Source organism: Salvia miltiorrhiza, chromosome 3 (genome assembly GCF_028751815.1).
Source record: "Salvia miltiorrhiza cultivar Shanhuang (shh) chromosome 3, IMPLAD_Smil_shh, whole genome shotgun sequence".
In the NCBI taxonomy this organism is placed as follows: domain Eukaryota; kingdom Viridiplantae; phylum Streptophyta; class Magnoliopsida; order Lamiales; family Lamiaceae; genus Salvia; species Salvia miltiorrhiza.
Window position 1 is genome coordinate 44,128,998 of NC_080389.1, and position 12,074 is coordinate 44,141,071.

The 12,074-nt window shown below is 35.1% G+C and overlaps 1 protein-coding gene and 1 long non-coding RNA gene across 3 annotated transcripts; one reads left to right on the forward strand and one right to left on the reverse strand.

The window, feature by feature from the left end:
• Positions 1-1,450: 1,450 nt before the first annotated feature.
• LOC131015946 (protein EMSY-LIKE 3) lies at positions 1,451-7,339 on the reverse strand. Of its 2 annotated transcripts, XM_057944468.1 has the most exons (10): positions 6,978-7,339; positions 5,342-5,553; positions 5,135-5,244; positions 4,782-5,034; positions 4,500-4,700; positions 4,351-4,419; positions 3,050-3,292; positions 2,909-2,977; positions 2,758-2,821; positions 1,451-1,808 (listed from the first exon to the last, which is right to left on the reverse strand). In XM_057944468.1, the coding sequence occupies exons 1-10, from the start codon at positions 7,003-7,005 to the stop codon at positions 1,762-1,764; spliced, it is 1,296 nt and encodes a 431-aa protein (XP_057800451.1). In that variant the 5' UTR covers positions 7,006-7,339; the 3' UTR covers positions 1,451-1,761. The 2 variants fall into 2 exon arrangements, with proteins under 2 accessions (XP_057800451.1, XP_057800452.1); XM_057944469.1 differs by lacking the exon at positions 4,351-4,419 and having other exon boundaries at positions 6,978-7,287.
• A 3,322-nt stretch (positions 7,340-10,661) lies between these two features.
• LOC131015947 (uncharacterized) lies at positions 10,662-11,396 on the forward strand. The gene is made up of 2 exons (XR_009098789.1): positions 10,662-11,028; positions 11,139-11,396. It is a non-coding gene; the product is annotated as an uncharacterized LOC131015947 (long non-coding RNA).
• The last annotated feature ends 678 nt before the right edge of the window (positions 11,397-12,074 follow it).

Sequence of the window (12,074 nt, forward strand, 5' to 3'; positions counted from 1 at the left end):
GAATTCATTCACGATTCTGAATGCTGTCGTCGACTTTGCACGTTGCTGAATGTCATCATCATCGTAACTGGCCTGCTTCGTCATCTCTTCTGCTATAATTCTAAATATCGTAGGTGCGTGTATGCGAGTTCATATACATGTGTATATATATATATATATGATGATGGTTCTACCCATCTCCTTTTCTATTTCTAGTAGGAATCCTATTCACAAGCGGAGAAGACTTGTAATTAATCCGAAAGCTAATATTATCTTCGTCCATATATTTTTTATTTATTAATTCTATTTATATCTGATAAGTATTTATTCGAAATACTATTTAATTATGTAGCCAGTCATTAATGCCAATATGATTTGTATATGCAAAAAAAATTGTGTATTGAAACTTAAAAGTATTGTTGATTGGAATATCTTGTACCCTTCCTTTCCGTAATATACTATGATACTATCTAAGGCTTGAGGATTATATGATCTCTCCCTCATTATGGTGTTGTCAACAATGTTGTAAACACGGTACCAATAAACACATCAGAATAGCAGCGAAAACATTAACAATCACCATTTTTTTTTAAGCTATAAAATATAACTTGCATATGCTTAAGAGCAAAAAGATTTCCAATTGGATGTGATTATACACTAGATTAATCTATCAAAACTCACAATGTTACATGTTCACAATATGCTTAAGATGCTAACGTTTTAATAGAATACCAAGTGGGCGTTTATTTTACATTTATTGATAAGATGGATGATTAAATATTTTTATTCTAAGAGTAAACAGTAGGATTTCTCCAATCTCACTCTTTTGATGGGATAAGAATCAAGTAAAACTAGCCCAAACGATAGAATTAATCAAGGGTCTTAATATATCTCAAAGTTTCAATTCATCAAAGTAAACAATGGATTGGCCTTACTATTTTTATCTATCAAGACTAATCCTTCAAAATAAACGCCCCTAAGTAGATATTTAATTTGAATGATAAAGCATGATTAATAAAATAATCCAACTTAATTAAATATTTGGTTTGCATTATTTGATCCGTGATGGATAACTCAACCGCATGCACTCTATTCATCCATTTGGATAATTATTTGTCACCTAAAATTTAGATTGATTATTTAATTATTCTCCAATCATATCAATATTATCAATCTTATTTACCTCATCCATCCAACAAAAAACATCCTTTACTACAACAAGATCACCTACATTCGTATTGTTTTTTTTTTTTTTTTTATCAATTTTGTCTGAAGCACACTTCAGTGCAGCTGAATACATGATGCATCAATCCTAATTAAATCTTAATGATGATTAATAAATCCTAACTATGAATCAATAAATCCTACTTGAAGATTAATAATTCCTAATTGAGAATTGAGGAATTGGGGACAGTGCATCTGGATATCCATAAATTATTGCCATTTTGTTTTTGCAGAAGGCATCAAGAAGAATAAGAAGTGGAGAGACTTAAAATATCCACATGAACAAAATTTTTACATGCGAGATGTTAAATGTCACCTCTAATATTTTACAGACACTAAAATTCTAAGGACAAAAGGCTCATGCACCTACAGACTTGGCTTTTATATGCTAAATTACCAGACTAACAAACATTATGTTAGGGAACGTAACCTGAATTATGACATAATACAACAGCCCCTAAATCGATCAGTATTCTACCATATCGATAATAGTTACACAAAATGACAATTTATCGCCATCCCTCCTTCCTTCATCCCAAAATATCATCACGGGTGTTGTTATGCTCTGTCTAGTGCTTGGCCATGTAAGAAGCGACCACCTTCGTCTGTCATAAGCAATCGCCATAAGACAAATAAAGGAAATCCTTTTGTTGGACATAACGCACAAAGAGAAAATTAAAGTTTTCTGAACAAAGCAAGAATTAAGTTCGCAAAATTAAGAGTCATCAAACAAGGAACATGTGCAAATCACAGCAAACTGAATTGCAGGCTATACACATTTTCCTTTAACAAAATTAACAGAATAAGGGAGAAGACTTCTAAAAGATCATCAAACAATTCTACAAGAACACTGCCATTTCAATTCCTCTTATCATCCATTTGTTTCATTCAGTGGAAGAGGGCCAATACCATATACAAAACCATTCAGCTGGGTATGCAGAGACAAGCTTCAGGGTTTTGCTTAATTCAACACTGGTAGCGCCATATTGGAAACACATAATGAGACGAGCTTATGTGCCGATTAAAGAAAAGAATTACTAGTACATTTTGATTCATTTGCCAAAACAATCTTCTCCAAGGTATTATTCTGTAATGAGCAATCCCATTTCTGATAATTGATAATTTCATTGCCTTCTAAACTAAAAAATCAATTTATGACCTAATGAGCAAGGGTTTGTTTTCTTCAACTGAAATGATAGGATTGGTTAGCGTACACTTGATTATTCCATTTGCATATAATTATTTTCACTTTTTTCCTTTAAAAAAAAAAGGTTCCCCTTGATATTTTGATATTCCCTTTCAAGTGATGAATTTCATTCGCCAATCTAGACATCAAGTACCCGTGGGGAAGAGTGCAACTACAAAGGACAACATCTTTTGCCCACCAGCTTTCCACCTTGAGAATAACTTAAAAAGCTGACAGGGAATGTCATATTGACTGAAATGGTAAGTCAGTAATATAAAATGCCCTAAGAATGGAGAGGCGAAATGATATATATTAACAGCCAGTGATTTAAGAAAAAAAGAAAACTTAAAAAGGACAGTAAAGCATACCACTTTCACCATCAGATAAATCTGCAAACCTTGCAATAGCATCAGTCAGAGCAAGCTCATGTTCCTGTATCATAAGAATTAAACATTTTAGCCCATCTGAAAGATAACATACACATGATATCAATTTGCAAAGAGTGATGCGCTTCCAAACCTTTAGAACTTTCCTTGCCTTGTCAATTTCAACAGGGTCTGGATGACTAGCACTAAAAACCTTCTCCACCTACCAACGTTACAATTTGATTAACAATTAGCTAACTGAATAAGTGTACAGTAAATCTCCTCCACTGCATACCTCTTTAATCAAAGTCTCAGTATGAAGCAACTGAATGTCATCCACTCTTTTCTTTCCAATGCCATTTTGGGATGGTGGAAGGTCTTTCCTGGACTGACCTTTGGCTACTCCCCTTCCTCTTCCGGAACCTGGACCATTATCTTGCCCAAGAGGTCGGCTGATCCCACGGGCAGGTCCACCATAACCTCCATGACGAGAAATCCCAGGCTCTTCACCGTCCCACTTAATATCACCTGGAGATATCTACAGTGGAAATCCAAAAGCATCAGGTTGCGACTATGCCCAGAAGATAGTTTAACATTTACCAATCTTTAATTCTTCTGCATACAAGTTTTTTCTCCTATTAATTGTTCCACGGACGTACATCACCTTGGCAGAAAGAACTTGACAGAGTAATATATGCAATAATATATGCCAAATTTTCCCACTAAATAACTTGACAGAGTAATATACGTCAAATTTTCCCACTAAATTGAGTATACATGTCAATAACCTCAAACTTAACTAGTCAGTTAGGCTTCTGAATCTTCTTCTCATTCCTGAGAATTTTCATTATTCCTAAATTTTGCTACAAGGCTTAGTTAGAACATAAGAAATATGTTCCATACATAATAGATAAGCTTTATCTCATAGTTGACATCCTTTAAAGAGAAAGTTTCATAGAATTACAGAAGATAGAACCACAAGCCAAAAGTTTGTGTTGCTTTAATAAATCCAGTTATGCAAACTTTTACAAATCTATTATCTAACATGAGTTGTGCAAGGCAAATAGGAGGTACTATAGACACGTATTTAATCATGAGTCCATCCTAACAAGTAGTTATAACTAATTGCAAAACTAAAATCTAGTTTACAATGACCTTGGGGTGAGGAACACATTAGCCTCAAACAAAATTCTCAGGATCTGTTTCAACGATGATTTTTCATTATATAAAAATATTTCTTTGATGGAAATACATGACTTGATCACCCTAATAATGTTATCAAATGGAAGAACAAGATGTGAAGGTCAAAAAACCAGTAAACAAAAAATGCAAAATTTGCACCAGTAAGTAACAGGAATAAATGGAGTTTGCTCAATTGGTGGATTGGCACCATGCAACGCTACTAGCAAGTAGATCATGGCAGTGGCAATGGACAACATCCATATTTAGAATCCAACTAATAACAAGGTACTTTAACAATATAGTTCAAGAAAGTAATCCAATTACACGAGAGCAAACCTAAGAAACCATGATAAATAATACAAGCAAAAATGCAATTGTGAGATTCTATAATGTAGAAAAAATAAAGGTATCTACCTCAGCTAGGTTGACCCATTCCCACGTTTCAAAATCAGTACCTATGTCATAAACAAGAGCATGTCGACCCTGGAAAATAACATAGGGCTATCTTAAGAAATTCATGAACAGAAAAGAAGGGTCCACAGATATAAGAGAGGTGTATATACCTCGACTGCATTGTAATCAGTTATAACAGCTTCATAAAAATTATTATCATCTGGCCATCTGGTCCTGACTTTCCGTCCAATCAATGGATCAAAAGAACCTTGCGGCCGCTCATTTGGAAGTGCCCCAATGCGGCTGCTGAATTGACCTCTTCCAGCCGGTCCAGAGGGATGCCGCATTTTCGTTGATGAACCAGGTGGTATCTGATCAATAAAGAAAATTATTGAAAATCTGCACCGGTTAAGGTATATCAGACAAAATTAGTGATTAAAGTTCCAACTCACAGATTTATGCTTTTTGCCTTTTGTCCCTGACATAGGTCCACGCTTGACAGCTGAGGAGGATGGCTGGTTTGTTGTAGCAATTGCCTGTGGGTGAAAAGAAGGAGATGGCCCACCAAAGGATACGGAAGGCAACTGCGGGGCTATCTTTTGCTTTTTACGAGAAGCTGAGATGGAAGGACTCAGCACTGCATCATGAACTGGTTGATTGGCACCATGAATGCTTTGTTGGAGCCCCCCTGATTGTCTCCACTCCCTGACAGTATTCCCAAATTCTCATGACTGAAAAATGCTCGCTTACAATTACAAAATTAAACTGGCAGTGACTTTTTAACAGATTGATTTATGTAAAACACCTTATTCGTCTGATTGTTTCATCAGCATTAACCCTACTGAGAAGATCTCTGTGCTCCTCATTTGATAATCTTAACTCTTTCCTAAGCTCTGTAATTACACTTTCCTTCTCCTGAAGAAAATACATTTCATTGAGCAGACATATAAGACTTTAGACCTGATGAAAGAAACAAGACACATTAGATTCATGTCATATATTCAAATAGTACCCAAGTAATGGCATCATCTTGAGCTTTAAAAGCTCTTAGAACTGAACTGTATGCTTCTTGCTCAAGCTGGTGAATTTTAGCTTCCATGTCAGTCTCCTCATAAATCCGGGGAAATGGGTGAGAATTCAAAGCGGCAGGCCTTCCATTACCAGAAATGTGGCCCCCTCTTGACATTCTATTTTGATGTGGTGGAGGAAAATCATCGTCAGTTCCTGAAACAACATCAATGGAAAAGAGAGAAAGAAAAATGGTTGTCACGGACAAAGCCTATAAAACATAACAAGAAAATAAGTAGTCTGGCACTTGAAGAGATATCATCTAAGTTAACATAAGTACAAATGTTAGGGGCTCGAAATAACCCATCCAGATAAAAGAAAATAAGTAGTCTGGCACTTGAAGAGATATCATCTAAGTTAACATAAGTACAAATGTTAGGGGCTCGAAATAACCCATCCAGATAAGAATCATAATTTTAGAATATCAGTATACTATAACAAATATATGAAAGAAATGACAGAATCCATGTTGTTGGCCTAATTGAGTATCTAACGAAAAAATGATGTGGGTTATCCAACTGGTTTGTGTATTGTTTAAGACAAGTGAAGAAGATAACTAGCCTTACTAAAGAAAAAAATGTATTTGTTCAACAACAATATGCATTTATTTTGAAATAGGATGGCAGTGTTTCAGGTTCGAGCGATGCTAAGTAAAAGGGATGTGGCCAAAACAGATAAATAACTCAAGGGTCCAGGATAGTGATATATTGAAAATCCATTGGCCCATTACTTTCCTAATCATAAACATTAATCATGTGCATCCTACTTTTCTGCGTCCGTCTCCAGAAAGAAAGAGAAAAGAAAAGGAAATAATTTAATGTGGAATACGGTCTCCTCCATGAACTCCATATTTATCCCTTGACGACATCTAGAAACAAAAACATAAGCAACCACCAGAAGCAAAACCAGTGATGCATACTAAAGATTCTATCAGGCGGGTTAAGAATCTACCTCTCAGTCCATGCAGAGAAAACACCCATAACTGAAGCAGTGCGATTATTTTTCCTAGAGACTAGCACTATTCCAAAGTCCAAACCACTTGTCTAAGAGTTCTATCCAAATTTTAATAACCTTAACAACAGAAAATTTTGAAGAGAACAACAAATTCTTCAATCACATTGTCAAGAGTCACTAAAAATAACAATATCGATCAAATTAGGAGCTGGGGATGGCAAACAAGGTACTTCTAACCAACCAAAGTCAACATGAAATTAGAGCTAACAGAATTAAGGACCGGCATGTCGATAGCAACAAAGGATTTGTTTTTGAGCTCCTAGAAGCATTTTTCTCCCAAATAGATTACTTCAAATTCAAAAATTTAATAGAAAGCGATGGAGTGAGCAAGCAAAATCAATGGAAATCACTCTTTGAGAAAAAATCAAAAACTGAAAATCTAAAACTAATTAGGATTGTGACTATAATTGCAGGCACCACAATGTCAGTAACACACCAATACATCTAAGTTACAAACCCTAATCCAATTACACTGACATTCGAAACCCAAACAAGTTTAATAAGTAACTGGCAAAACCTAAATTTTTAGCATGCGCAATATTAAGGTTCTAAAGAGAATCACTAACCACTACTGTCGTACGGCTCGTAGTCCATCGCCAGCTTTTGCAGAGCAAAGATTCACAATTTCTCGCAGCCCAAAACAAGGAAACCCTAAAACCAATTCCACGGCGTCAGGAAAACTTGAAATTTTCAACTTTTTGGAACTGAAATTGCAAGCTGGGATTCAATTTTGTTGATTTCTGCCAGCGTCCGCGCGTCTGCGTATGCGCGCTGTGGGTGTTTTGGGTTACGCGGACGTGAAATGTGTTTATTAAATTGGCTTAGGAATGAAAGGTTTGAATTCCGCCTCTTTTGATTTTGTTGTGTCCATGTTCCAAAGTGTTTTTGCCTCGCTTCAGACAGAATTTCCACACGTGTGATTTTGGTAAAAACATTTTTTCTTTTTTCTTTTGAAAGGATTTCGATACAGGCATTGAGGTTGAGATTAGGATGTGAATATTGCTCGAAATTTATAAATTGAAATCAAATAAAAAAGTAAGTTGGTGTCACGAACTCGATAGTATTAATCTAAAAATTGAATGGGTTAGTTCGATTAAATGAATAAATAACTTTTAAAGTTCTTTTTTTTTTCAAGTACTTTTGAAATGTATTTTTGTTTAATATCAAAAAATTATACTTGTAATTTATGTCTTTCTGCTTTGAAGCTCAGTATAAAACATTTCGATTTAAAATGTATACAAAAAGGAAAATAATTATTCGGGGAAAATGTGTGCTCGATCCTTATCTTTAGGATAGTTGCTTATTAATTATATATAAGTCGAAGTTGAAATGACATTCATTTTTATGTGTATTTATTTGTTATAAATATATGATTGTCAAAAATAATTATATATTTATATTAAAAAAATTCATGAACTTTTTAGTTCGATTGGCTTGCTGGGTTAACCTGAAACTCGATAGTTTAGGGTTAAGATAAAAAAAATTATAGTTCGAATTTTTTATATATTTAGATGATCCATAATTGAATTGACTCAATTGACATCCTTAGTTAGGATCTCTATTTTCTTGCATTAAGTAATTTTTTTTTTTTTTGGAGAATTCTTGGTTTTATTAGTTAGTATTAGCCCCATGCACGAAATATACATTTATAATAGTTTTTTTTGTTAATTATATCCATAGCTTTGATCTTCTTGGAAAATTTATGAATATTTTGGTTTGATACCAAAATTTCTATTGGTGATATGTTTTCTTATGAAATTCTGTGGACAACAGCTTGCTTATTAGGGAGTGTGTTTTTTATGTTTATAAGTTCTCAACTTGAAGGATCAACAGATATGAAAAGTTGAAGTGCATGAAGACCAAATTCTAGAAGTCTTATAGACTCATTGAACTTAAGACCAAATTCTGGTGGTTATGTTGGTTGAATGCCCCTTTAGTCTTCTATAGTTTTGGGGAGGAGGAATATTCTTGTGCGTCATCATCCTTCTCTTCTGATCTTCTTCTTTGTCATAATCCTTCGATTTGTCTGGTGTGTCGTCGTTGAAGTCTTCAGTTATATCCTGGATCATGATTCTTTTTTCCTTTTCAGTGGCGGTCAACTTTCCTCTTATGCTTTCCACTAATGATGTTGAAGGGAAGTTGTCCATCAGTGGAGACTCCTTCATGCAGTTCTTGACTCACTGCTCCATTTCGTAGTTGAGTCTCTTGACTTCGTATGTGGCCTTCTCACATTCCGTCGTTGATTGCTTCAGTTCAATTTCAGTCTCATTCAGTTGAGTCTGAAGCTTGCTCTTTTCTGACTGAAGGGTGTCAATCTTTGTCTTAAGCTTGTCGTTCTCCATGATCAGTTCATCAAGACAAGTTTCATTTGGGTAGTAGAGGTTAATCACCTCCTTCTTGAACTGATCTTTACTGATCTCCTTTTTCAATTTCTGATTCTGCTCCAGGAGACTCTCGAACATAGTCCTTAGATGATCAATCATGAGCTGATCATACTCATCGACTTCTTCCATTGTTGTACCTTTGGACTCTGAGTTTTCTCCTATCATCAAGAATGAGTTATCAGTATTAAGAGTTTTAGAGTGAGAGTTTACCTCAGGCCCATCCATTCCATTGTCATAGCTGTTGCAGGAGTTGTCAGCTACACTTTCTACATCTTTAGCTAGAGGGCCTGGCTCTCATCGTCTGAACTTGTGGAGTTGCTGGCTGATGATTCAGTTGAGGAGCCAGAATCTTCAGCATCTCCAGCCACCATTGTCTTCTTCTTCTCGTACTTGTGATCTCTTTTAGCACGAAGAGCTTTGCGCTCTGAGTGTGACAGTTCAGGGCAATCAGTTCTGTCATTGGAGTATTTGGATGATTTCTTCTCTTCAGTCTTGTCGTTGGAGTATTTGGGCTTGTACTCCTTCTCATTGCCTCTGAAGTTCTTCTTGTGGAACTTTTTGTACTTCCGGAACTTGGATTCCATTTTGTTAAATCTTTTAGTCAACAATGAATATTGACTGAAAAATTCTTCTGGCTTCAGTTCAGTCGACTCATTCGACTGCTTCTTGGGCTCCTTCGATGAAGCTTTCAGTGCAGCTCCCTTCGAACCTGATGGTATATCTTCATCCGATACTCCAGCTTTCTTCGTCTCTTTGTTTCTTCGGATGTCGAATTCGTTGGCTTTGAGATTTGAGAACAGTTTATTAGTCGCTAATGTGTTGAATCTGGTCTTACTCTGATGAGCGACTGAGTATATATGCCAATTGTAGAGACCCAAAATATTTTTTTTAACTCCAATTATTAAATGTTATTTTTTTCTAATTAAATATTCCCAAAACTGAGTATATTATTACATTTTTTTAACTCCCAAAATTCATCTCTTAATTTTTAGGATGCTACATTGTTGCCTAAATGGAATGCATTTCAGACGGTTATATTTCTTGAAAGGGTAAGTATATTATTACAATGTTGATCTCTATCTTCTTACTCATTAAGGTCAATAGGACAAAACTTTATGGTACTACTTCCTTCTTACTGCAATGCAATCAAATAGACACATCAATTTGTTTTTATGGAGGAGCATCTTTCATTATTTAAAAAGATAACTAAATCTTTAGTAAAACTTGTTTGTCTTTCTAATTATCACTTGTTGTTTGCTTGTTTCAGGACGAATGCAAACGAGTGTCAAAAGAGGGACAAATTTTGAGATTAGATTTGTCAAATAAGTTTCAAGATGTTTTCTGATATATTGTAAAGCTCATGCCCAGTTACGAGTATTTTGTGATCTGGAGATAATGTATGAATATTTTGGATGTTATATAATATATGTTACCGATGGCAATGTCATTTTGTTGTTTTAGAACTATTAATTTAATTTTCGAGATAAATAACAGGAAAAATATTAAAAAATATATTACAGTTATAAAAAGTGCAAAAAACGGTTATAAAAAGTGCAAAAAACTGTTATGTATTTGTATCCAAGATAACAGTTAAAATCGTTATAAAAAGTGTAAAAAATTGTTATAAAAAAGTGCAAAAAATTGTTATAAAAAATGCAAAAATTCGTTATGTATTTCTATCAAAGATAACGGTTAAAACAGTTATAAAAAGTGCAAAAAACTGTTAACTATGATTAAAAAAACATAAAAAAATTCTAATACATAAAGGTGAAAAACCGTTATGAATAACCTTTATAGATAACGGATGCATACCGTTATGTATGAGCGCATTGTACCGTTATCTATGCTACTATACATAACGGGCATGTTTGATAGATTAGTTAACGCTAGACTGTTAATTAATCTTGTGTCTTCCCGCTGTTTGGTATTGCAGGCTAATTACCAACACGGCCCGAGGGAGCCCGCTGGCCTGTTGTAATTCTCTAGTTTTCGCTTGGTTACGAAACCACTGTGGAGGGCCAGTTACCGTTTCTGATGTGCTAGACTAATTTTCCAATTTCAAAATTGCCCCCACAAATGTGAATTTACATCCTATATTCAAGAAAAACTCCATCAGCACCTTCATCCCCACCTCTCTCGAACTGGTAAAGGTTATCATCTCCGAGCTACAGAAAATATGTGCGATGGCATAAATTGAAATCTGTTTCACATATCTATTTCTACCTCGCTTCTGGTGACTCTATTTTCTTGTCGTCGATTTTGATTTCTAGGGTTCTACTGTTCTTTTTTTTCCCATGTTTTCATTGCACAGTGTTGCTAATACATTACCTGGTTGGGTTGAAGCCATGAAAATGAGCGCTGGAAAATCAGGCACGATGCGGCAACAGGAATCCGTCGACTGTAGAAGACTACGGCGTACAGAAACCATGAATTTTTTGGTGGGATTTCGACTCTGCGAAAAAAGGTTTCGCTCCAAATAGCTGCTTTTATTCCTTTGCTTTTTATTTTTTGTTTTGCGATTTCTTATGATATTTGAAAGGATATGGGTGTCTTTATTAAATTTATTTGATGGCATAAATGTCATTCCGTTTGTTAGTCTAATGAGTGGCGGCGCCTATCAAACATTGAGCAACTTTTATCTGCCAAATTAATTAAGCTGTCAAACACACAAATGGATTAATAAACTAGCATAGTGTACAATGGGCCCTCTTGTTTAATTTAGTCGAGCATAGTCTTGCCTTACATATCAAACATGCCCAACGATTTTTAACCGTTGTCTATGATACGTATCATAGATAACGGTAGTATACACAACGGTTTTTTTTGTCATAGATAACGAAAAAAATCTGTTATCTATGAGCGTTTTTCAGTAGTGTTGAACACAAGAAAGGAAATAACTTAAATCGATAAACAACACAATGATTTTTACGTGGTTCGGAAAATAAGTTCCTACGTCCACGACCAGCTAATCAAACTGACAATCACTTTAGGATTGTGCTTGCGGGTGCACAACAAACCTAAAACTGTATTGCACTTCTCGTCTCCTTCTTAGCTTGCAGTTGCAAAGACAACATACGTCTTGCTTGCGGGGGCTAAGAACTCTCGAGTTCAGACAACAGTCTAGAACTCTTTCTCTCAAACTCTTTTTTCGCTCTTTTGAAAAGGGTTCGAATACCAACTAGATGCCTAAGATGATAAGAGAATTTAGGCTAAGGGTTTACAATGAAGTTGCCTAAGATGATGAGAGAATTTAGGTAATCAGTGAACTGATTTGGGCTT

What these genes read in the sequence shown, in the direction of transcription:
- LOC131015946 (XM_057944468.1), bottom strand. Translation starts at nt 7,005, where the DNA reads ATGGACTACGAGCCGTACGACAGTAGTG. An exon ending in CGAGCCGTACGACAGTAGTG is followed by an intron (nt 5,554 to 6,977) that starts GTTAGTGATTCT and finishes ATGTTGTTTCAG; the next exon opens with GAACTGACGATGATTTTCCT. An exon ending in AAGGCAAAAAGCATAAATCT is followed by an intron (nt 4,701 to 4,781) that starts GTGAGTTGGAAC and finishes TTTATTGATCAG; the next exon opens with ATACCACCTGGTTCATCAAC.